Source organism: Gracilinanus agilis, chromosome 4, assembly GCF_016433145.1.
Source record: "Gracilinanus agilis isolate LMUSP501 chromosome 4, AgileGrace, whole genome shotgun sequence".
NCBI classification, from domain to species: domain Eukaryota; kingdom Metazoa; phylum Chordata; class Mammalia; order Didelphimorphia; family Didelphidae; genus Gracilinanus; species Gracilinanus agilis.
In genome coordinates, this window is record NC_058133.1 from 15787268 (window position 1) to 15813627 (window position 26360).

General features: G+C 42.3%; 1 protein-coding gene across 1 annotated transcript in view; it reads right to left on the bottom strand.

Moving 5' to 3' along the window:
* Nucleotides 1–26360, bottom strand: part of PATJ (PATJ crumbs cell polarity complex component) — a 332079-nt gene that overhangs the window by 58134 nt on the left and 247585 nt on the right. Inside the window, exons 30-32 of the mRNA XM_044674774.1 lie at nucleotides 22526–22598; nucleotides 10800–10892; nucleotides 3728–3802 (exon numbers count right to left, since the gene is read on the bottom strand). Of these exons, the coding sequence (XP_044530709.1) occupies nucleotides 3728–3802; nucleotides 10800–10892; nucleotides 22526–22598 (241 nt within the window). The remainder of the gene's footprint in view (nucleotides 1–3727; nucleotides 3803–10799; nucleotides 10893–22525; nucleotides 22599–26360) is intronic.

Below are 26360 nucleotides of genomic sequence, written 5' to 3' on the forward strand. Positions count from 1 at the left end.
TCCTTCCTTCCTTCCTTCCTTCCTTCCTTCCTTCCTTCCTTCCTTCCTTCCTTCCTTCCTTCCTTCCTTCCTTCTTTCCTTCTTTCCTTCCTTCCTTTGTCTTAGTGTCAATTCTAAGACAAAAGAGCAGTAAGGGCTAGGCAATCAGGGTTAAATGACTTGCTTAGAGTCACACAGCTAGGAAGTGTCTGAATCCAGATTTGAACCCAGGTCCTCCTGATTCCAGGCCTAGCGTTCCATCTACTGTGTTACCTAATTGCCCCCTGAATACACTTTAAAAAACCCAACAACAAACCCTTCCCTTCCATCTTAGAATCAATACTGGAACCAAGGGAGAAGAGTGATCAGGGCTGGGCAATGGGGATTTAAGTGATGGAGCCACCTAGCTACCTCCTACGTGTACTTTTTCATCACTCCTTGAGGACGACTCCGTACCCAGAGTGACTAGTACCACGCCTGGCACATAATACATGTTTGTTGATTGATTATGAAGCAAATTAAGCCCTCTTTCACTCCATGCCCCAACAGTCTATTAAGTAAAGCAATTTAGCTTTGTGACCTCAGAAAAGAACAGAGCTAAAACCCTAAAAATCCTTAAAAGGGAATCTGTTTGGATGTAACCATTTTTTAGGAGAACGTGGAACATCCCAAAAAGCGTTTGCCCACCAAAAACTGGAAGAGCTCTCCTGGGAGGCTCCTTTGCCTCTTTAACGAGAAGTTACCAAACTAAGCTTTGAATGTCCTAGAAAGCACAAAGTTTTATTTGGTCCAAAATTTTCTTTCTTGGGTTCTCTCTTCAATTACATAATCAACAATATTAAGACAAGAACAGTCTATAGAATACTTTTTTCCCCAGAATTTTGATTTCTCTCCAAAATACCACAAATATTGACTTCTAAGAGGTTAATATGAACTTGAGGCAAGGCATAGAAGAGCCTTCTAGTTTCCAGGATGATATTTTAAAGACCATTAGAGAAGGGAAGAAACCCTTCAGGTGAGATTTGAAATATAGTGGAAGGAAATTGAATAAATGGATCTCTAAAATTGTCACTGCCTCTCACCCCCAATTAGGGGGAATAAAAGAAAAATAAAATCAATACCTAAATGAATTCTCTTTCCCCAAAGCTCATAGGAACTTTAGAGTTGACAGAACTTTGAGGGCATTAGGCAGAGTGTATGTAATTAGAATTATATTATAGAAATAGAGGTCAGAAGAGGTTCAAACATAAGATTCTAAGACTCCAAATTGGGGCTCATTCCCATTTCATTTTGTCACTTCTCAACCCTTTTATTTGACAGAAGAGAAACTGAGGCCCCAGAGGGAATAAGTGAATTGACCAAAATCACAAAGGCAGTAAACTAGAGGGTCAGGATTTGAACTTAAGTCCAAGGCAGACTGATGAATGGAATGTGAACAAATGACAGCTTTCTCTTGGCCCATGACATGAGAACATACTATTCAAGGTAATACCTGAAATCTTCCTGACCTTAAACATGTCCTTTAATTTTCTTGGGCTCTCAGCTTCTCCAAATATAAAAGCATGGGAAGATGGAGGAGATACCTTTCAAGATCTCCTAAGGCTCTGTCTAAATATATCACCCTATGGGGGCAGCTGGGTAGCTCAGTGGATTGAGAGCCAGACCTAGAGACGGGATGTCCTGGGTTCAAATCTGGCCTCAGACACTTCCCAGCTGTGTGACTCTGGGTAAGTCACTTGACCCCCATTGCCTACGTTTACCACTCTTCTGCCTTGAAGCCAATACACAGTATTGACTGCAAGATGGAAGGTGAGGACCCAAAAAATAAATAAATAATAGTATCACCCTAGTCAAAGTTATAACTCCAAACAAGTTATAAATATGAATTTGAAAACAATTTTCCCTCTTGCTGAGAATTTATAGACTTTATATACCTATATATAAAATATTATATATTTATAGACTTTACATATGAAACAAATAGATATTTATCTATCCATTCACATATCCATCCATCTGTCCATCCAGCCAGCTATTTGTCTTTCTGTCTGTCCATCTGTCCATTGATGGCTGTTTGCTTTAGTGACAAGCTCATTACCAACCTTTCTGTCACTAGCTTCCTGTGACCATGGACAAAGTCTTGATCCTTCCTAGACATGAGTTCCCTCTTATATAAATGAAAGGTAAAGTCTGATCATTTCTTTTTTAAAAGAAATTATTTTTTTTTAAATTTTTTTTTTAAACCCTTAACTTTTGTGTATTGACTTATAGGTGGAAGAGTGGTAAGGGTAGGCAATGGGGGTCAAGTGACTTGCCCAGGGTCACACAGATGGGAAGTGTCTGAGGCCAGATTGGAACCTAGGACCTCCAGTCTCTAGGCCTGGCTTTCCATCCACTGAGCTACCCAGCTGCCCCAAGAAATTATTTTTTATTTAAAAAACAAACCAACCCATAACTTCCATCTTAGAATCAATGCTGTGTATTGGTTTCAAGGTAGAAGACTAGTAGAGGTTAGAGAATGGAGGTTAGGTGACTTGTCCAGGGTCACAAAGCTAGGAAGTGTCTCAGGCCAGATTTGACTCCAGGACATTCCGTCTCTAGGACTTGGTCTCCATCCCCTGAGCCACCCAGCTGGCCCCAGTCTGATGGTTTCTAAATAACACTCTTTGCTCTAGAAGTACCTCCAGACACATGTCCAGTTAGGGCAAGGCCAAAGCCGGGTCCTGGCCCACAGACGGTCTAACTGGCCATTTTAGATTAGAGAAGGGCAGGGACCCAACTTGGGCTAGACGATGCCCAGCCTTTCTCGAGTTCCTATTTCCTGTTCTTTTTGTTAAAATAAAACCAGCGTGATGTATCTGGCCTGTGGTAATGAGGTAAGTGTGGGCGACGGGGGCAGATGAGAGGAAAGCTGGCTGTGGAGAAGTCACTTATTTAACATCTCCCAGGAGGGCCCTCAAATGCACTAATTAGCTGTGTGATTTTGGACGAGTCCTTTACAGCTTTTCCGGATTTGTAAAAGAGAGACAAAAATACCACCTCTGCTTGAATCATGAGGTGGTCCTGAGATCAGATGGAAGGCCATCTGGGAAGGACTGCGGGCAGGCGGCAGGTGAGAAAAAGGAGGGTTCTGGAGGCAGTCCTCGGGTCTGGTTTGGATTCTGGTTCCGGCACGCAGAACAAGGAAGGGTTCTTTACTGGGCTCGGGGAACTGTTCAAATGTTTTCTCATATTTGGAAAGCCGAATTTCAATAATTGATGGTCTTTGTCATCTTATTTTATGCATTTAGGAATATTAGTTTAAGAAGGGGTCCATGGGCTGCACAAGAGTGCCCAAAGAAGGGGTCCGTGACCCAGAAAGGGGTCAACTATTGCTATAATTCTGTAGGATCTGCAGAGTGGCATGAGAGGGGACTGGTCTATACTTGAAGCTGAGTTCATTGGATGGGGAATGCCAGGATTGTGTTTACAGGAGAGAACTTAAAACAAAAACTAGAAGGCACAAAAACTAGTGAGGCGTCAGCGTGAGGCCCTTTGGGTCTTCTCCCTTTGGGTTTAAACAGGGATGAAGGCAAGTGGTCCAGGGCTTTGGTGTTCTTCTTGGGCTAAGGAGGAGCACAATGGTCAATGTTGCCTTGACTCCAGAGAGTCAGCAGATGGCAGCAGCCTTGTGTATCTACAGCAAACCCTACTTCGTAGATCAAACTATGACCCCACAATCCAAGGGAGAGTAAGAGCAGGTACGTACGTTGTCAGGAAGGAGCTCTCCTCCTTTGGCTTCATCTGCTGCCAGAATACGGCTGACCACCTGGGGTGCCTCATCCTAAAACAGAAATAGGGCAAAAAGGGGGTTTTCGTATATTACTAGATTGAGGTTTGTTGTTCTCAGAAGACAAATAACATTTCCAATTAGTAGTTTAATGACCCAGATTTCCAGTTACAAAAAGGTATCAACAGTTCTTTGAATCTTACTGTTTCAGAGAATTAAAAGAGAGTATTTGGCCTCCAAGGTAGCTTAGGGGGAAGAGGGTTAGACCTGGAGATAGGAAGACCCAAATCCTTACTCAAACACTTAATAACTTTGTGACTCTGGGCCAGTCACTTAAACTGTGGCGGTCTCAGTTTCCTCAAATGTAAAATGGAGATAATCAAAGCACATATCTACCAGGGCTGTCATGAAGATAAAATGAGAGAGATGATATTTGTAAAGTACTTTGCAAACCTTAAATTGCAAACCCACAACATAGCTAACTATTATTTTTTTTAAAATCAACACAAGATTATGTATTTATGTATTATTATCCCTATTTTACAGATGGGAGACTCAGATGAAATTATATATCCAGTTGTCCTTGCTAGGATTTGATGCTGATAAAACTACATTTTAAAAAATAAATTTTAACCAAGATTTATAGGATGCCTACTGGGTGCTGGTATTGGATACCTACTGTGTGCCAGGCACTGTGCTCACTTGGTGAGGGCAGGGAGTATTTTGAATATCTTTGTATTCCTAGTATCTAGCACAGTTTTTGACACATTATAGGCACTTCACTGATGCTGGTTAAATTAATTTGAATTGCTAAATGCTACATATATAAACAAAATCAGAACAGGTCTTACCCTCGAGGAGCTTATAGTCTAATAGGAAGACTATGTTAGAAAAAGGAAAAGAATAAAACTAGAAAGAATCTGAATCTCTCCTTTAAACATCTCAAAGAAAAAACTGAAGGCAAAGAAAATGCTTTGATTTGGGGAGGGAGGGAAGATGATGAAGGAGGGAGAGAATGTATTAGGAAAAGGAACTGGACTCATGAGCTAAGCCAAGAAGGAAGAGAAGTCAGTTCCTAGGTGAAGAAGAGGCCACATCACCTTAGATACTCGAGCCTTCCTAATAGAAACCATGGTCTCCCCTTGATGGGGATGATGAAGACATGGGAGAAGTTAGATGGATCGCCCATCCTTCAGTATTTAAAGGTCTTTCACGCAGAGGAAAAGTTAGTCTTGTACTTGGGTCCAGCAATAGGAACAATGAATGTTGAATAGAAGTAAATTTAAATTTCAATGCTGCAGAGGAAATTAATAATGAGAGCTACCTGAAAGTGGAATGGATTATGTCGCCTCTCCAAAAGAGGAGGCATCCAAGCGAAGCCAGGTGCACATGTTAAGGGCATGCTATAAAGAGGATTCTTGTCCAAGTGAACATTGGATGAGATAATATCTTAAATCCCTCCTGCCCTGAGATTCCCTGGCAACCCTCCCTGCTCAATGGCCATTTCACACAACTCTTTGATAGATTTGTATACTACTTGCTTTTTTGTGGTAAAAAGTTTGGCAGAATTCCTTCTTTACCAATTGCTCTAAATAATTTATTTAACATTAGAATTAGATGATCTTTAAAGATTTGGTAAAACTCTCTTGTAACATCCATCCGGTCCTGATGCTTTTTCTTGGGGAGTTCATTTGTGGACTGTTCAATTTCTTTTTCTGAAATAGATTTGTTTAGCTATTCTACTTCCTTCTCTGTTAGTCCAGGCAATGCATATTTTTATAAGCACTCTTCCATTTCATTTATATTGTTAAGGGGATACAGAAAAGTGGAGACACTAATACATTGTTGGTAGAACTGTGATTTGATTTGACCATTTTGGAGAGTAATCTAGAATTATGCCTGAAGGGTTATAAAACGGTGTATACCTTTTGACCCAGCAATACCATTATTAGGTCTGTTTCCCATGGTGATGAGGGAAAAAAGGGTACCTATACGTTTGAAAATATTTAGAGCAGCTCTCTTTGTGGTGGCAAAGAAGTGGAAACTGAGGAATGGCTGAACAAATTTTAGTATAAGATTATGATGGAATACTATTGCATGGTAAGAAATGATGAGCAGCATAATTAAAAAAAAAACCCTGGAAAGACCTAAATCAAATTAGAAAGAGGGAAACGAACAGAACCAAGAGAACCTTACATATAGCAACAGAAATCTGTTTGAAAGAATGGCTTGTGTATGTCTACCGCCAGAGAAAGAACTGATAAATAGAAATAAGCAAGATATAGTTTGATATATACATATATCTTTTTGTCAAATGATGCCTTCTCTAGTGCAGGGAAGGGAATAAGGGAGAGGATTATCTGGGAATTTTAATGTCACAAACAAACAAGTAAATTAATTTTTAAAAAAAGATTCTGGTAGAGTCCCCAACCAGGTATGCCTCTACCCAAGAGGACTTTTAATCTCTATTCAGGGTTTTATCATAGTAGAGATCAATGCAAAGCTTGGGGAGACAGTTAGGCAATAGTCATTCTGAAGAAGTTCTAGAGTTTATTGATGGTGACTACAATCCTGATATCAGCCATCATTTTGATAGGGCAGCCCCAAAACCTAAGGCGATCCCAGTAAACCAGGAATAGAGAAGCAAAAGCTCCCCTGTGCACTGACCTCATTGGACCTCATTTGGAGTATTGGGTTCAGTTCTAGGTGCCATAATATAAGGACATTGATAAGCTGAGCAGTGTCCAGAGGAGGGGAACCCGGATGATGGATGGCCTCGTGTCCATCTTAACTGAGGCTTGGTCAAAGAAATACGATGTTTATCTTAGAGAAGAACAGAGCTAAGACTTGCTCTATTTTGCCCCAGAGTTCAGAACCAGAAGCAATGGGTGGAAGTTGGAAAGAAGTTAATTTAGGCTTGTGGTCAGGAACTACTTCCTAACAATGACTGCTATCCCCAAACAGAATGGGCTGCCACAGGAAGTGGTACGGCGCCCCTCCTCGGAGATCTTTAAGCAGATGTTTAAGGACCACTAGTAAGGGAAGCTATAGTGGTTTTTGGTTGTGGCTTGGACTAGATGGCCAACAAGGTCCCTTTCAACTCTAAAGTTTTGTGATTCGTGAATGGTACCCACGGCCTTAAAGAGTGGTCTCAGAGTGGCTGAGGTGACAGATAAAACTGGACTATTAAAATATATAAGGGATGGTTCAACACCTCCAAAGGCCAGTGGAAATTCCTGCCCAACATTCCACGATGGATAAATGATTGAAAGGAGAAATTAGAGAAGACTGATGTGTTCTACGTAACACAATAGTGGGATTTCCTGCCTGATTTTGTTCTTCCTTCCAACCAAAATCAACACTTTTGTTTTTTATCAAAGGAAAACTTGAGGTTTCACTGGGGTTAAGTTTATGCACCTTTGAGTGTGCGAGAGAGAGAGAGAGAGAGAGAGATGGAATTTAAGAGTTGGAAGAAACCTCTGTGACCAACGAGGACTACCCAAACACTAAAAAAATCCTGGTATGTACATGCTAAATTAAGGGTCATCCAGCATTTGCTTGAAGATTTCTAAGGTGGGGAGGGGAAAATCTGCCATTTCCAAGGCAGCCTTTGAGAACAGAAAGTAAGAAGGAGAAAAAAAAAACCACCTTTGGAGCAAGAAAACAGAGATTCACCCATAGAAGCTATTCCTAAGTTCTCCTATAAATTTCTTTGCAAATATTCTGTGTAGATTTAATAAGAGCTAACATTTCTATCGTGCTTACCCTGGGTCAGGCACTGTACTAAGCACTTTACCACTCTCATTTGATCTCCCAAACAACCTGTGAGATAGGTATTATTCTTATCCTCATTTTACAGATGAGGAAACTGAGGCAGATAGAGAAGAAATGACTTGCCCAGGATCACACAGATATGAAGTATCTGAAAATATATTTGAAGTCAAGGCTTTGTGACTTCTGGACTGGTACTCTGAACTCTATCTATTTCACCACCTCACTAGCCCTGAATTCTAGAAGGTTTTTGAGTGCATAATTATGGTCAGCTGGCCTCAGATGGCTAGTCTGGCTAGTCTCTCCATGCCTTTCCTTTTTTTTTTTTTTAAACACTTAAATTCTGTCTTAGATTTGATGCTAAGTGTCACTTCCAAGGCAGAAAAGTGCTAGGAGCTAGACAATTGGGGTTAAGTGACTTGCCCGGGGTCACACAGCTAGGAAGAGTCTCAGGTCAGATTTGAACCCAGGTATTCCTGATCCCAGGTCTAATGCTCTATCCACTGTGCTCCCTAGTTGACCCCATTCCTTTTGCTTTCAATAAGGAGCAGTAAGGCATTTGAAAGAGGAAGCTAAAAGATTTTCTTTAAAATTTCCCACATAAAATATGGTCTCAGCAGTGCCTTTATCACAGTTTTTTTTTTTTTTGTATCTGGGATAAAGTGAAATTTGTCATGTATGTAAACCTCAAGTGATTTCCCAAAGAACAAGATAGGAAGAAAATCAAACTGTGAATTGTGTTCTATATTCCCCCACTAGAACTCAGTGCAGGAACCAAGTCTATACTACAAAGAATAAAGCCTGCCAACCCAGTCTATTCTTGCTTGTTCCCAATACCAATACCAGAGGGGAATTCTTAAGATCTTGATTTTGACTTTTTTTTTTTTTAAACTTTGATCTTAAACAGGAAATGAGCAGCTTGGGCTCCCATGTGGCAACAGAGCATCCTTGGCAGTTTGCTAAGGAGTGTAAATTAGCAAAGAAAACTGGTTTCAGGACTCAAGATTTTGCATGAAAAAAAAAAGAGCAAAATACTCCTCTTGAGAGTTTAGGTCTAAGAAAAGAGAAAATAAGTTTAGGTTTAATGGCAGACATAATTATTCACACACTATATTTAGAACAGGAGGGGAATGCTCTGTAGGCTCTTTGGGACAATTTCTAATAAGCGACAGTGGGCAGAGCGATGAGAAATTAAGTCTGTATCAGAAATCAGAAGGCTTGAGTTCTGGAAAAACTTTTGTTCAAATTCAGATACCGCCACTGATACGGTATGAGTGAGACGAATACAACTGACAAAAAGTAAACAGAAGCCATCACATTTTCTCGGTCTTGGAAACAAGAAAGCAAATGTGATTCTAAGCTTCTTAGAAACTCTCTCTCATAGAAGACACAGATACATAGATCTGCTACTGGAGTGATTTTCCTTCCTCTAAGACATGACCACGTGACTCCCATATTTAACAACTCCATGGGTCTACCTGTTGTCTCTAGCATAAAATATCAACTCTTCTATTTCACGTTTGAGATCCCATTTAATCTGGTTCAAACCTAAGTTTCTAATCCCCACTGGGGATTCCTCTTCTCTCTTCCCTCCCAATTTTATGATCCCCTAAATTAGCCTCTCTCTCTTTCTAATTGAGAGCACTGAATCTCCTCTCTCTGGGCAATTGTACTGGCCATCTCCCATGACTGGAATCCACCTTCTTGGTCTCTGCCACACAGAATAACTCTCTTCTTTTAAGATGCAGCTTCTGTATAAAGCCTCGCTCTCAAAAATTTTTGTGTATATTTGTAAATTTGATATTCAAGCTGGGCATAATTTTAAATGTATTTCTTATCTCTTCCACTAGAACGTAAACTCCTTTCAGAACAGGAACTGGTTGATTCTTCATACTTGTATCTCCAGTGTTGAGCACAATGCTTGGCACAGAGCTAGTTGGATGGTCAGTCGCTGTCCTTGGTACTTGGAGAAGACCAAAATAACATGATATGGGAGTCAATATTGTTCAGTGTGTTCGAGTGTGGCTGATCAGACCAATATGAGAGGATGCTCTATCACAAGTTGGCACAGAGTAGATATTTGATAAATTCTTGTTCATTGATTGATTGACTAGATGGGTAGTATAGGTTAACAGCCTTTCAGGGTTCTGGGAAAAAGAATTATATCTAGAACTGGAAAGGAACTCTGAGGACATAAAGTTCCAGAGGAAAGAAAGTGGAAATCAAAGGCCTTGCCTGAGGCAACATGGGTAACCCTCAGAGGCAGGATCTTTTGGGAGACTATTACCTATCAAGAGAATTAATTCAGATCACGGATAGAATTCCATTTTATTGGGCTTTAAAACACAATGTATTTTGTTTAAAAAAAAAAATGGACAAGATGAGCACGGCTTTAGAAAAAGAAGAGATTTGGTGGTTCCAAAGGGGAAAACCTAGAATATTTTCTATAAAAAGATCTTAAGTCAATCTACTTCAGGCTGTTTTGTATCCCCTAATCCTTATCACCAGTTACATTAGACACTCCTTTGTTCAGTGAAATTGGTAACTATATCCATTTTAATCATAACACTAGGCTAAAAAGTCTTAGTTGAGAGAAACAAACATTTCAATGTTCAATGTTCAAGCACTTAGGTGGGTCTGTGATTAGAGAGCCAGGCCTGGAGGTAGGAGGTCCTGGATTCAACTCTGGCCTCAGATACTTCCTAACTGTGTGACCCTGGAAAAGTCACTTAACCTCCATTGCCTAGTCTTTACCAATCTTCTGCCTTAGAACCAATATATAGGATTGATTCTAAGATGGAATGAGTTAAAAAGAATGTAAATAGGCATGTAGAATTAAACCTAAGACAAATATGCATATTATATACAATTGTACATTCTTATTATAATTACTGACTTCAATAATCTTGGATTAAATGAAACAGAAGTGGAGGACTATGGGTATAAACGTGTATATTTAAGACTTTTTTCCAAAACATCAGTCATTTTGCTGAACTGATTTTCCTCTCTTTTTGCATTCTTTGTTATAAAGGATGGATCACTGAGAGGGGGAAGGGATGCCCTGGAAAATGTAAGATATAAAAAAACCAAAGTAAATAAATACAAATGATTAAAAACAACAAATCGGGGAAAAAACAGAATACTGGAATAATAGCGAGTGAGCTAATCTTTAGGCAACTCTGTAAGGTTTACAAAATACTTCATAGACAATCTCATTTGAATGAGTACAAGAGATGAATAATTCATTTCTAACAGAGAGACAGACTCTAGGAATACCTACCAATTGGGTACGGTCACTTTCTGGCAACTGCTTAAGATCAACTTCAGTCTTGGTGCTTTCTTCATTGCGTATGGCTTCTGGACCGCTCTGATCCTGAGAGGAATATTAAAAGAAAAAGATAAAAAACCAAGACTTAAAAAAAAAAAAAAAGCATGTTTCATAAGAAGGTTAAATCCACTACAAACATTTCACACAAATAGAGAGTCCAAAAGCTGTATCCCACCAACAATCCACTTGGCAATGCTCCTGATGAGTGCTTTGTTGGCTTTCAGTTAAAGACCACTAACGAGGGGAGAATCTACACCAGTGATTCCCAAAGTGGACGCCATCGCCCCCTGGTGGGTGCTGCAGCGATCCAGGAGGCAGTGATGGCCACAGTTGCTTCTATCTTTCCTACTAATTGCTATTAAAATTTTTTAAGAATTAATTTCCAGGGGGCTAAGTAATATATTTTCTGGAAAGGGGGGGGCAGGCCAAAAAGTTTGGGAACCCCTGAACTACACGATTGAGATTGTGAGGTCATAGCCTATTCTAGAAGAGGCCATGTTGGTGTTTAGAGCTTCTGCTTCTCTTCTAAACATCTAAACCTTCCCTTTAGGTAATAGTGATAAAAATAACAAAAATAATATTGGGCTTTAAGGTTTGCAAACTTTAAAATATTATCTCACGACAACCTTGCCAGGTTGGTGCTCTTATTATTATCATTTTACAGTTGAAGAAACCAAGGCAGGCAGAGGTTAAGCAATGTGCCCAGGCTCACAGAGTTTCTGAGACAAGATTTGAAATCAGGACTTCTTGACTCTAGAACCAACATTCTATCCACTGCTCCACTTGACTAACACGGGCATAGAATTCTGTCTCTTATAGAATTTCTTTTCTTTTAGAAGATTAGTGTAGTACTTAGCTCAGCTCTAAAAACAGAATGTCGGAGATAGAAGGGACCCAAGAGCTTATCCCCTTAGACATATTTTAAAAAGAATAATTTTTGCTATGCTATACAAGCCATGGAATGGTCATTTGCCTCTGAAAACCTCCAGGGATGGTGGTCATACTTCCTCCAGTTCTACTTTGCAATAGCTCTATTGTTAGGAAGTTTCCTGCTGATATCAAGATTAAATCCGCCCTTCTGAAACCTTTACTCACTCTTCTTATTTCGGCCTGCTGTGGACAGAAAGAGCAGATTTACTGAAGTAGCAAGGCGGCATAGTGGGTCGAGCACTGGGTTTGAAGTCAGGAAGATCTGAGTTCAAATCCAGCCTTACACACTTTTAAAAATTTTATTAATTTTTTTAAACCCTTCCCTTCCGTCTTGGAGTCAATACTGTGTATTGGTTCCAAGGCAGAAGAGTGGTAAGAGCTAGGCAATGGGGGTCAAGTGACTTGCCCAGGGTCACACAGCTAGGAAGTGTCTGAAGCCGGATTTGAACCCAGGACCTCCCGTCTCTAGGTCTGACTCTCAATCCACTGAGCTACCCAGCTGTCCCTACTTAGACACTTTAATAGCTGGGCGACTCTGGTAAAGCACTTCATCATTGTCTGCCTTAGTTTCTTCAACTCTAAAATGGGGATCATTTAGCACCTTTATCACAAGGACATTATGAGGACAGAATGAGATAATATGTATTGAGCATTTTGCAAACTTTAAGGTGCTAAATAAACGCCATTTATTATTATTAGGAATAATCTGTCTTACAACAACAGCATCGTTGCCCTTCAAGTATTTAAAGGCGACTATTATATCCATCCCGAACCTTCTGTTTTCCAGGATAATTATCTCCAGTTCGTTCAACGGATAATAATGATGATAATATTTTTAGAGCACAGTAAGATTCTCGGATGATTAAACGGAGGCTGAGAGGTTAAATTACTTGCCTAGCATCACACAGCTGGGAGTCAGGGAGGATCATTTCTAAAAAGTACATTAATAATATATTTGTATAATCATTTAAGGTTTAAGGGGGGCATTTTAATCCGGGTCACTGCCCATTCCCCAAGCGGCCTTTGTGGTGCTTCATAATAAGAGCTGAGATCTAATTATCTATCATCTACACACACTGTATATGTATATGTAAGGACATGAATGTGTATGTGCATAGATACATCGCTCCCCTCATATAAATAAATAAAATTCACACACACACACAACATTAAAGCTTTCAAAGTGTTCTACATATATTCTATTTGATCCTCCCAACAACCGTGGGACATAGGTGCTATTCTTAATCCCATTTTACAGATGAGGAAACTGAGGCTGACAGAGGTTAAGAGAATTGCCAGGAATCAAAGAGTGGGTGAGGATCTTAAGGCAATCTCAAATATTCTTCACTCCAGGCAGAACATCCTCGATATGGTTGATTACAGTTACTTCCCCAGCCTGGCTAACTGCCTCTTCTGCTCTCTACCTTACCAACCTGTTTCCACGAGGATGTATCCCCCCCTCAACATGTCTTAGAAGGCAACGCCTGCCATTAAAAACATCTTTTAAGAAGACTCAGATATGATAGGTATCAGTCAATGAGACCTTTGGGTTGGCATAATAATAATATAAATAATATAATGTATTATATATAATAATAAAAATATCATAAATAATAAAAATAATAAACAAACAAAAAAATACCTTCAACATCTTGTTGGAAGTTCATGACCATCTAGTGAGTCGGCTACTTCAGGGAATATTATCTCTCACTTACAGAGGAAAACAGAACTGAGGTTGGGAGAAGTTAGGTATTTTCCTACGTTCGGGAGAGCTGGGACTGAGCCCAGGTCTTCTGTCTCCAACTTCTCTTTTTCGTTTTTTATCCTCCATGGATGGGACGGTCTTCTTCCTCATCTCTACCTCCTGGCTTCCTTCAAATCCAGCTGAAATCTCATCTTCTACTTTGCAGATCTTCATCTTTTCCAATCCTCCTTAAGGCTACTCCATTCCCCTTCTTGATTATTTCCAGTTTACCCTGCATGCATCTTGCTTGGACAGATTTCTTTGCATGTTATTTATCCCATTAGACTGTGAGCTTCTCATCTTTTGCCTCTCTTTGTACCCCCAGTTCTGGGCACATAGTAAATGCTTAATAAATGCTTTATTGCCCATCTCCTGCCTCTTAAAGTGTCTTCTTCCTCTCTACTCACCTTCTCTATAACATTCTTGCCAGTAGCTTCACTGTCTAGATCGTAGACCATGCCCTGAAGGAAATTCTCTGGGGCTTTGGTGCTCTGGTTTGGTGATAGCCTTTCCAAGACTACCATCTCAGGAGAAGTCCTCACCATGGGGCGCTTCCCTCCCTCCTCCCCATCTCTGCCATTTCCTCCCTCTTGACCATCCAACCACCCACACCGGAGACACCCACCTGCAGGACCTTTGGCCCAGTTCTCTAATTCTAGAACCATAATCAAATCAACTCTGCCACTGTTTCTGAATGAGATGTCAATTTACCCTATTCCTACATCATTCTGGACCAAAGTACTCTCCCTGGCAAGAATATAAGCTCAAGGGCAGGGACTGCCTTTGCTTTTGCACTTGTTTGCCTAGCCCTGAGCTCTGCCTACTAAAGGCTTTTTCACTCATTCAGAAGAGAGTAAGACCCATGGATAGCAAGCATTCACTGCACTGGTCCTCAGTATCTTTGACAAGGAAAGTGGGGCAGTGTCTTCCTCACAAGGAAAACAAAATGGTTCTCGTGATGGAGTGATCCATCCCCTGGCACAGGTCTGGATGAGATGGAAAGAGTTAGGCACGCATCAGCTACAGTATTGTCTGATTCTACATCTGGGTGTTAGAGGGCTAGCTGATACAACAGAAAGAATGCTGGCCTTAGGGGAGAAAGATGAGAGTTCAAATTCTGCCTCAGAAACTTATTAGCTATGTGATTCTCAGCCATCCATTTCATCTCCCTTAATCTCAATTTCTTCATCTGTAAAATGGGAATAATAACAGCCAATATCTCAAGAGGCTCAAATGAGATAACATGCAAAAGAGCATTGCAAAACTCAAAGAACTATACAGACATTCTTTATTATTGTTATTTTTTTTTATACTTGACTTCAGGCCCTACATAGAAAAAACAGGATCATAGATTTAGAGCTAGAAGGGATTTGAGTCCATCTAGTTCAGTCCTCTGATTTTATGGATAAAGAATCTGAGGTTCAATAAAATTAAGTGACTTATAGTCACAAGCCCCACAGCTAGTAAGTGTCAAATTCAGAATCTGAACTCAGGTCTCCCTGCTTCCAAATCCATCTCTCAATTTGTTTATAAATTTAGCTTTCTTTGAAACATCTGAAATTTGGGAACAAAATATGGGGATATTTCAGAAATGTAAAACTAACCTTTGTCTCTCAATGTATCCATCCCAGTGCCCGGCACATTTGGACAGTGAAGCTACTGGCAAGAATGTTACAGAGAAGGTGAGTGGAGAGGAAGAAGACATTTAAGAGGCAGGAGATGTAAAAGACTCAATAAAAATAAAAATATATGTGTAGGGGGCAGCTGGGTAGCTCAGTGGATTGAGAGCCAGGCCTAGAGACGGGAGGTCCTAGGTTCAAATCCGGCCTCAGACACTTCCTAGCTGTGTGACCCTGGGCAAGTCACTTGACCCCCATTGCCTACCCTTACCACTCTTCTACCTATAAGTCAATACACAGAAGTTAAGGGTTTAAAAAAATATATATATGTGTACTACAAAAGGATGGAAACATATTTTTAATCAGGAGGTTGTCATGGAAAGTCAAAATAAAAATAGGAGACAGATTAATTATTTAAGATTAAAATAAAAATAGGAGATGGATGAATTATGAAGGTTCCAGAGTCCAAGTTTCAGGAATAACCTGATATTTTCTATAGTTTTGACTTTTTCTGTTTCTCGATTTGCTTTAAACACATTCACTAGTTATATAAGAAAACCGGAGGTGGAAAGTGGACAAGAAAAAGCTTGAATCCTGGAGAATGCTGATTTTCTCTCTCCTTCTGGAAGGGTAAGGTATGCTTGAGGGTAGCTGAGAATATATGTTTTCAAGTCATTCTTTGGGTTGCCCCAATTGGCAATGATTGGGACAAATAGAACTGAAATCGAACTCAAGGTTGATTCAGGACCAGAGGGACTCGGAGGACCCTTCCATGTGTACCCTCCGGTAATTCTCAACACAATGTCCTGCAGGTTCTTAATAAACGGATACTTTTTACCTGTGTGCAGGTAGGTGGCTCAGTGGAGGAGTCACCTCAAGTGGACTTCCTGGAGTCAGGAAGACCAGAGTTCAAATCTGGCCTCAGACACTTACTAGCTATATGACCCTGGCCAAGTCTTTTGACCCTGCTTGTCTCAGTTTCCTCATCTGTCAAGTGAGCTGAAGAAGGAAATGGCAAATCATTCCAATATCTCTACCAAGAAACCCCAAATGGGATCACCAAGAGTGGGGTGCAACTGAAATCACGTGGGCATCACGGGCTGGTCATCCTTCGGGGCTTCCCAGGTGCCTGATCTGTAGAATGGAAATAATAACACTCGGATGGCCAACCCCAAAAGGTTGTCAAGGAAAATTCTTAAAGAGTTACAGAAATAGAAACCGCTCCTCGGGGAGGGAAGAGTTGACCCAAAACAAACCAATTGGTGGCCTGGCCAATTTCTTGTATTTCCTCCTCTTTTAAAGAGCGAGAAGAGCCCGGGAAAATACCCAGCTGCTTCGTTTTCTAATTACCTTGAGAGTTTATTGCATAAACCCAGAGAAGAATCGGCGGGCCACACGTCATTGACATTCGGGATTTGTCCGTTTTCATCGAGGCTGGTCCCTTTACTGCAGCCTTTCCCCATGTCCTCCATCCAATGTCCTGTCTCTCTTCGAGTAACCCCCATGATTTATTATTCCCATTGTCAGCCTAAATTCCCAGACATTTCTCTTGGCAGAGTCATGTTTACAATACGTGACAAATCTCATTACCTTCCCCCTCTCTCCCTCCCTCCCTTCACTTATTTATTTATAAGGCCATGGAACATTCTGGAAAGTCTCTGCACAATGGAAGCAAAGTGGAAATTATGCAAATCGCCCCCTTTCTCCCCCTGCCAGCCCCTCTCCATCTCATTAAATATTCACAACAATCCAACTTCCTCACAGTGGTAGAGACAGAAAACAAAGAGTGCTCGGGTGAAGGCTGGGTCTTAGGGGGAAAACTCGGCCGAGGCAATGTTCACTAGCTATGAAGTGCCTACTATGTGCCAGGAAACTAGTCGGAGGCAGCTAGGGGGCTCCGAAGATAGGTAGAGAGAGGGATCGGGGGTCAGAAAGCCCTGAGTTCAAATCTGATCACAGACCTAGGGCAAGTCGCTCTATTGGCCTCAATCCACTGGAGAAGGAAATGGCAACCCAGTCCAGTGTCTTTGTAAGAAAACTCTTTATGAGTGACGAGGAGTTGGACGTGACTGAACGACAAATGTGCCGGGCTCTGGGATGGGTACATGGAGAGACAAAAGTTAGAGCCTGCCCTCAAGGAGCTCACAGTTTAATGGGGGAGACAGCATCTTTTAAGGAGTCCTGTAGCACTGAATCGACCAAATGAGAGAACAGCGTAAAAGCATTGTGAAAATCTTAAAGTGCTATCGAATGTCTACGATTGCAATTATAGATGTAGCAATAATGATTATTGTGCAATGACATCATTGTTAAAATTTCTAAAGTGTTTAAAGTTTAAAAAGTACTTTCCTGACAATAGTTCTGCAAGGCAGGAGATCTGCCCATTTTACAGAATGTTTTACAGGAGGTAGAGGGAGGTAAAATAATTTGCCCAATTTTACACAGTCATTAAGTACAGGGAGGAGGAGGAAGAGGAGGAAGGACGTAGGATGCAAAGGCAGGTTTCTTAAGCCTGAGTTCTTGCTTTGCTGTCTGTCTCTCCAATACAGATCCCAGCGACTGACTGACTGACTGACTGACTGACTGAGGACGTCTGGAACCTTACAAGCTTTCTGAAGAGGCAGACAGATAATGGAAACAGGGGGCCTGACCAGGAGGGGCAGACGGGCTCCTGCTCTCAACAATTCAATCAACAGTTTAATTCAATCCAACAATCCAAGCAGCACCATGCAGGGGAATAATGAGAAATGGAGTTAGAGAAGGGCTCTGGGGGTTGGAGGGAGCTCTTGGAGAATGCTAATGTGGAACCCAGGATTTTGAAGCCTGATTAGGGGAGGGGGTGTGAGGAAAGGAGGAGAGGAGACACAGAGCCATTGAGGACATGGAGAAAGGAGAGAGCCAGCTGCTGGGGTCGGGAAATTGAGGATGGGTCTCAGTTTCCAGCTCTGCTGCTTCGGACAGCGCCACCCAGGACAAATCGTCTAAATCTCCGGGTCTCTGTTTCCTAAACACAGCCAAACATTTATTAAGCACCTCGTAGGTGCTAGACCCTGTGCCAAGCTCTGAGGATATGGAGAGGCAGAAGACAGCTCTGCCCTCAAGGGGTTCCCAGTCTGATGGGGAGACACCAAGCAAACACCTATGGACAGACCCTATAACTGGGAACTAATCCACAGAGGGAGGGGGCTAGAATGAAGGTGGAGAGGGGCAGGCATCCTGCATAAGGTGGGACATCAGCTGGGACTCCCAGGAAAAGAGGGTTGGGGTCCTTGGATGGAGCTGGCTAGTTAGAGCTTGTCTCCTCCATTTAGACAGGAGCTCCGTGAGGGCGGGGGTCTTCTCTGTATGCCCAGGTTTTAGTACAGGACTTGGCACTGAGTAAGGGCACCCAGTGAGTCAACAGCAGAGCTGAGATTAGAAGAGGGAGGGTGGATTATTCTGAGCTCTGTTTTTAATCCTTTTTTTCCCTCTCAGCTCTGGTTCCGGGCATTTATTTGTCATATTTATTTGTCACACACACATATACATATCAGCTCGGTGGCATAGAGGATAGAGTGTTAGAAATAGAGTCAGGATTCTTGGGATCAAATCCAGCCTCAAATACTCAGTGGCTGTATGATCCTGGGCAAGTCACTTCACTCTTTTGCCTCAGTTTCCTAATCTGGAAAATGAGCTGGAAAAGGAAGCAGTAAACCCTCCAGTTTCTTTGCCAAGAAAACTCCATCAAGAGTTATAACAACATTTTAAACACATATATGTATGTATGTATGTAGACACACATATATAATATGTATAGATAGGTATATGTATTTTCATATGTGAATGACCTCTCTCCACAACTTGGGTTCTAACCTAGGGCCCACAAACTTAAAAAAAGGAATCAACCGTATTTTGATAGATCTATTTTACTCTGATTTTTTCCTTTATAATTCTACATATTTATTTATTTGTTTGTTTGTTTATTTATTGGGAAAACCTTACTTTCTGTCTCAGAGTCAATACTATGTATTGGCTCTAAGGCAGAAGAGTGGTCAGGGCAGGCAATGGGAGTGAAGTGACTTGCCCAGGGTCACACAGCTAGGAAGTGTCTGAGGCCAGATGTGAACCCAGGACCTCCCGTCTCTAGGCCTGGCTCTCAATCCACTGAGCTACCCAGCTGCCCTGTACAAATTTTATTTAATGTGCTTTAAAACATGATTCTGAGGAAGGCAATGGTGGAGAGGCAACTGCAGGAAAAAGGTCAAGAACCCAGTTTTTGAGAATGTAAACCACTTGAGCGGAGGATGGTTGCCTCATCCGTGTGGTGCCCCAGTGCCTCGCACAATGCCTGCCACGCAGTATAAGTTGAATACAAGGTCTGTGGATGAATTTCTTGATTCTAAAGTTTTTTCCACACAAACTAAGGGGATAAATGAAACACAGCCTGGCTGCTGGCCAGTGGAATAGAGGAAACATTTATAAGAAGAGCCCCATATTTATTCTATTATGCAAAGTAAGTATTACACGATTTATGCTCTTTATTTGTACTAGAGCTCAGAATATGTGAAAAGTGAATGTAAGTTATTAATATTGACAGGCTGGTCAAATGATATAAATCTAAGGGTTGAAAGAGACCTTGGAAGGTAATGTAATTCCCTCTTGTTTGACTTTCATGCCAGAAGGGTAAAAAGAAGCTTTCTCTAAAAACGATCTGGGTAGTTTTCCTGCATCAGAAAATGAAAAGTGGGTAAAACTGTTTCCCTTTTGCCGTTGGGTGCCAAGAAACTTAGCAACCACTTCGTGGACCAACGAGTCACGGGTGCCTGGCAGCGTCTACTGCTTCTGCTTCCTCGAGGTGGTCCCTGTTCTGATCGTTTTCCCAGGTTTAAGTTGGAAGTGCCCTCAGATCCACTGGGAGGAAGAAGAGACGCGAGATCTAAATAAACGCAGAGAAACATCTCTATCCCCTGGGCTTAGCCTGGCCCATACTGAGCGCTTTATAAAAGTTAGCTAGTATTCTGATTTTCCTTGTACGAAAAATGGGGACAATAACAGCACCTACCTCCCAGGGTTGTTATGAAGATCAAATGAGACCCTATTATGAAAGGACACAGCAGTGTCTGGTACTATAGAAATGTTGGTTATTATTATTATTGTTGTTGTTGTTATTGTTGTTGTTGTTGTTGTTAGCCAAAGCAAGGCTCAGGGAGGCAAAGAGAAATCAAGGTCTGGAGAAAAGTTAGTATGGAATAGATTAATTCAAGGTGGGGGTATAGAGGGGCAGTGGATTTAGGGCCCCACTCCATGGGGTCCAAGATCAGGAGATGGAAGGGGCCTCGGGGGATATTGGGGCACACACAGGACTGAAAGAATGAATGAATCAATGACCCTCCCGGAGCAGAACAAAGCTAGCACTATTCTAGTGAAGGTAACCCAAAACAGCTGGCTTGGAGGTGGGTATTTGGGGGGGAGCAGATACGACTGGGCTCAAAGGAAGTGCTTGCCAGGTGAAAAAGACAAGACAAAAACAAGACAAAAAAAAAAAATCACACGCTGCCGCCCGTCACCACAAGAGTGATTTCACCTCCCTGTGGGTGTCGCTCACCAAGAAGCCCAGGAGTGGGTGGCGTTTCGGCTCTGCCCAAATTTTCCGCCTTTCCTAAGATCTCCCTTTGATGCCCCCTTGGCTTCCGTCCCGTCTCCAACCCACAAGCCCTTTATTGGCCCAAAAGCTGTGATTGCTAGAATAGTCAGCTTAGGAAATTCCATAAAGTCGAAAGCCCGACCCCGAGTGTCTGTGTAACACTTGGAGCTGCCTCCACATGGACCCAGCTCAGGCAGTCCACAAAAGGCAAAATATTGGTGTAAGAGAGTCTATAAATATAAGGAAAGATTTTGGTCTTCTCAAAATATTATGGGACTATCGGATTCTCTCTGGCGGGGAGCAGCAGAGCCTCCGCTTCTCCACTTATGGAGGAACTCTTGCTTTTGCCATCACGTCACGTCTGTCAACGTGTTCTGAAGGTGTCAGACGAAGGGGATAATATTTGAGAAAGGAGCCTTTTACTTCTGAACAAAATGGCCAAATCCAGCAAAGTTGTGGGTGAAGTCAGAGACGGGCATCTGACCCGAGGGACGATGGAGCTCTCTGGGGTGGAGCTCACCAAATGGATCCGTCCCTGCTCCGCCTGGGACTGCCGATGCCTCCCTCCGACCAAGAAGGGGGCCGTGAGGCTACAGAGCTCTCAGCCTTCTCCTCGCTCGCTGCCCCCAAGGAGCATCCCCCGGAGCTGGCGGGTCATCGGGGTGGGGGTAGGATTTCCTCGGCTCTACCCAAGAGCAGCTGTGGCTCGTCACGGGTGGAGGTGAGAGCACAGAAGGGGGAGGAGAGAAGCTGAGAGCTGGGAGACAAGAGCAGATGTGGGAGACACACCCCACGGCTGGCAGAGAGGGGAAGAGAGGAGCCGTCTCCCCCTCCTGGAACCTGTCGCTCCCACACTCCATCAGCCCGGGGCCACGGAGCTCGAGGGGTGATGCCGTAGCTTTGCATTCTCCACTTTGGAGACGACAGACCCAAGACGCTCTCAGTTCTTCCAGGAACGGCTATTCCAAATAAAGATTTAAATCCGGCCTCTTTGGCCTGTGGAATCTCAGACCAAACACAAGTTCTTCACTTATAAAATGAGGGAGACGGATTCGATCCCTCAGCACGAGACTCCTGAGGTCCCTTCCAGGCTTCTAATAAGCTCGGCTGTCTCCATGCGATGCTGTCCATCCTGCCCACACGTGGTGGTCTGTGTGCTGTCTCCCCTAGTAGCCTGTGAGCTTCAGGGACCGGCCGGCCCCACATTATATCCCCAGTTTAGAAGAGTGGCTGGCACATAGTAGGCTCTTAAATGCTTGTTGATCCACCCATTCTGAGTTTGGAGGTCATTGCTCTCTGTATGACCCTGGGCTAGTCATTTCCCCTATATTGGCCTCAGTTTCCTTCTCAGTCAAATGAGAAGTCCGGACTACAAGCCATCTAAAGTCTCCTCTGGGTATATATTTCTATTTCTTTTTAAAAACCCTCACCTTCCACCTTAGAATCAATACTATGTATTGGTTTCAAGGCAGAAGAGTAGTAATGGCTAGGCAATGAGGGTCAAGTGACTTACCCAGGGTCACCCAGCTGGGAAGTGTCTGAAGCCAGATTAAAACCCAGGAGCTCCCGTCTCCAGGCCTGGCTCTCCATCCACTGAGCTACCCAGCTGCCCCCTGGGTATATATTTCTGACCCTGTTATATGCTGTATCATGAAAAAAAATATGGAGGTTCATCCAAAGGCTGGATTGAAATTTTCAGATTGTCCTTTGCTTTCTATTGATCAATCCAGCTAGCGTCCTGAGAGGACCCAAACGACCTTACCTCGACCGAAGACTGGGAGCTCACGGGTAACGGAAAGGGCGTCACGGCCATCTGGTTGACTGCATCCTCGTTTCTAAGAAGCATTAAAAAAAGGCAAAATCAGTACATGCTGTGTGAAATGGGAAACTGCTTGTCTGAATGACAATCATAGGCTTAGCTCTCAATTTGGGGGACTCAGAGCTCCAGGGGAAGATAGACCTCCCTACCCATCTCTTCGGTATGTAGATATTATCTACATATAATATTAGTATAATTAATATAATTAAATATGAATACAAAATATAAATATATATTATATATGATGGGCATTATATAAATACACAATAGAAATATAATAGAAACATATATAAATATATAATTATACTATATATAAATTTAAATAAAAACAGAAAATAATTAATATAATTAAAATTATAAATTATTTATAAATAATAAAAATTATACGTATATACACACACACATAATTTCCAGACACATAAATCTGTCAGGAGTATGAACAGACAGGTTGTACAGGGAGCCTGTGATAACACTGAAAGGCTGAGGATAGGACTTAGCTCCTCATTTCTGCTTCTCAGAATTCCTCATTTTCTACAAAGTTTAACTCAAGTCTATGTGAGGCTTTTCCTGATGCCCCTGACTGTGGGTACCTTCCCCTCCCAATGGAATGGTTCCATTCTGTAAGTGTTTTGAATTACCCGTGAGTACATGAGACATACAAAATATATGCACAGAATACACTCACATGTATAAAGGAGTTAACATATTTAAAGCACTATTATCTACCCAGAATGTAAGCTGCTTGAGGACAGGAATGATTTTCCTTTTGTCATTATCTAGTAAATGTAAAAGGAAAAGTAAGGAAAAGGAAAAAAAAATAAAAGAGTAAATAAAATGTTTATACATGTAGACCTGAAAGATACCTCAGTGCTACCCCTTTGTTTTACAGATGAAGAAACTGAGGCCAACCAAGGGAGATGAAGGGATTTGCCCAGCGAGGGTCCCTCAGGTAATAAACATCAGGGATGGAATTTGAATCCAGGTCCCTGTCTGGAGTCAGTATTCTTGCCCTTCCTCTCATAAACACTTGTTAATTGATTGATAGCACGATCATTTTATAAATGCATCAACATCTTTCCTCTACCTGCGTCCTTTTCTGATGCTTCATTTAATCCATCAGCAAGCATTAATTAGGCACCTATTCCATGCCAGATGCTACATATGGAAATATAGAAGCAACCCTGATGTGATGCCAGGAGAATGCAAGGTCTAGCAGGTTCTGTCAAGTCAGGAAGATTTCAAATCAGGGCCCAGTGATGAATTAACTAGATGTCCCTCATCTAAGCACAAGCCCAGCGAAGACAGGTTCATTCATCACCACGGGGGCTGGAAGGCAAGCCATTTTTCAAACACAGCAGCACTCTAAGAGGCTGTACTACAATGATGTACTATGTTACAGCAGGCTGTAATCTGCATTGGCCAAGAGAAAAAACACACCTTGACAAAATCAAGCCCGTTTGAAGGATCTAGCATCAGTTCATTTAGCATTGTTGGGGAAAAAAGATGGGAACGGGGGCTCGTGACCTGCAAGTTCCCCCTGAACCCTCGGGAATTATTCTGGCAGAAACAAAGAAAAGAGGAGCTGCTGTGCTGGCCAGTTGCCCGTCCTGGTTCATCCTCATTTCCTGTGTTTCAATAACAGGGAATAATGGGGGTCGGGGGGTGTTCAATAAATTCTGGGCCTAAGAGCGCATCTGCAGGAAGGATGATTGATGGGGAAGGCTACAGTGCAGACAGTCAGTCCCATGAAGGGCAGATTCCTCCTACCTTTCCCTATTCCCAGCTACAGAATAACAGATGGGGCTGAAAGCTGCTTAGCAGGGTAAGGCATCAACTGGCCATGGGAACAAACTCTTGGGGTTATTTGGCTTCATTTCAGTCCACACACTGGCTGCCAGTTGGGTGGAAATTTTCTGGGACAATCACCTCTCCTGGGGTGCTCATTTGGACCATGTGATGGAGACAATTACCTCAAGGCTGGTGGGAGATGGTTGACAGACTCCTCTCTACAAACAAACCAGGCCAATTCACAAGCCAAGGACCGGTCCCTGACTAAGTCCAACTGTGGGGACGCCCAGGGGGGTGGGATCGGAGTCAGAGAGTTCATGCACCTCCCCAGAGATCCAGCACCCGGAGAGAGAGCGGCCGGCTACGCTGGATTCCTCTGTTTGCCGCCTGATGCTTCCAGTAAGACGTCTCTCCCGCTGACCCGACTCCCCAGCACGATCTGGGGCTCCTGACTGGTCTCTGAACTTACCAAAAAAGAGGCCTTGCCCGTTTCCACTTACGGAGCGGCAGTCCTGTTCCTCTTTTTATTTAGGATCCTGCTTCCGCCAGGCTCCCGGTCCTGTTCTACCTCCTCCATCCAGGTCAACGTCCACCACGGGCCACGGTTCCATTTCAGTCTAGCTACCCAATCACCTCCACCCAAGTATCTGTGATCCTAATTGAATTAGTTCAAGCTCACAGTTTCATTTCTCCTGAAACATATTTTATTGATGATAATAATAATGATAATTAACGTTTATGGAAGCACATTAAAGTTTATAAGATGTTTTATGTATCTTATCTAATTTGATCACCACAAAAATTATATGAGGTAGGTGGTAGTATTACTCCTTTTTCGGAAAAGAGAAAACTGAGGCTGAGGGACCATAAGTGACTTGTTCAAGGCCAAAGGGTTAACTTGCAAATGAGGCAGGATTTGAATTCATGTTAAACAGCTCTCTACCTCTCTTTATATCACCTTGGCTTCCATACATATATTTCTCTTTACCTCCCCATGCATAGTGAGGCATCCTTTAGAACAAAGAACATTTAAGGGATACAAAAGGTTTTTAAAAAAATGACCCAAGACATTAGTAAAAGCATTTGAATCTAAAAAATTTAAAGCAATACTTAGCTTTGTTTTGGTCATTAGTTTTCTTACATAATTATCAGCTGGCTAGACACAAGGATTCTGTAGCCTGACTGTCAAGATCCGATGACTTTTGGTACAGGCAAACAAAGGGAAGGCCTGAGAGGACAGGTGTCACTGCTCTGGTGACCCAACACCCCGACTGCCACACTTCTTGGTGGAGGCTATAAAGATGTCCATCACCTTGGATCAGATCCTTTCCAGACACTCCACACAACAGAGAGTCCTAGTGGCCCACATCTGAAAGGAACCTAACCCAACCAGGGCCTGGAAAACCATTCCTCCTCCAACATCTCCAACCAATGGCCACCTTGTCTTGATATGAAAATTATGGGCAGGTAAAGGTTACTACTATCACCCATTGCCTACTAGATGGTACCATGGGGATCTCAATCTCAATATCTCCAAAAGACAACTCATTGTCATTGCCCTCAAACTCATCTCTCTTGCAAATCTGTATTTCACTTTAGAAAGCACTACTGTCCTTCGAGGCATTCCAGTTCATCTTTGACTCCTCACTCTCCTTCACCCACCTACCACATTTGATTCTTTGCCAAATCCTCTCATTTTCCCTTCCCTACTCTCTCTCATACCTATGACTCCCCTCCTCTCTTCTCATACAGTCACCGTTTTGTCATTGGCACTCATAACCTCTTGCCTGGATTACTACAATGGGCTCCTAACTGGTGCCTCTGTTTCAAGTCTCTCCCACAACCACGGATGGGCCACAAAGTGGACACAAAGCTTCCAAAGTGTGACGTTGATATGTTGAGTCCCTCCTCAATAAACTCCAATTGTGGTTCTCTTATTATCTCCACAATAAAACCTAAAATTCTTTGTTCGGCATTGAAAATGAATCAA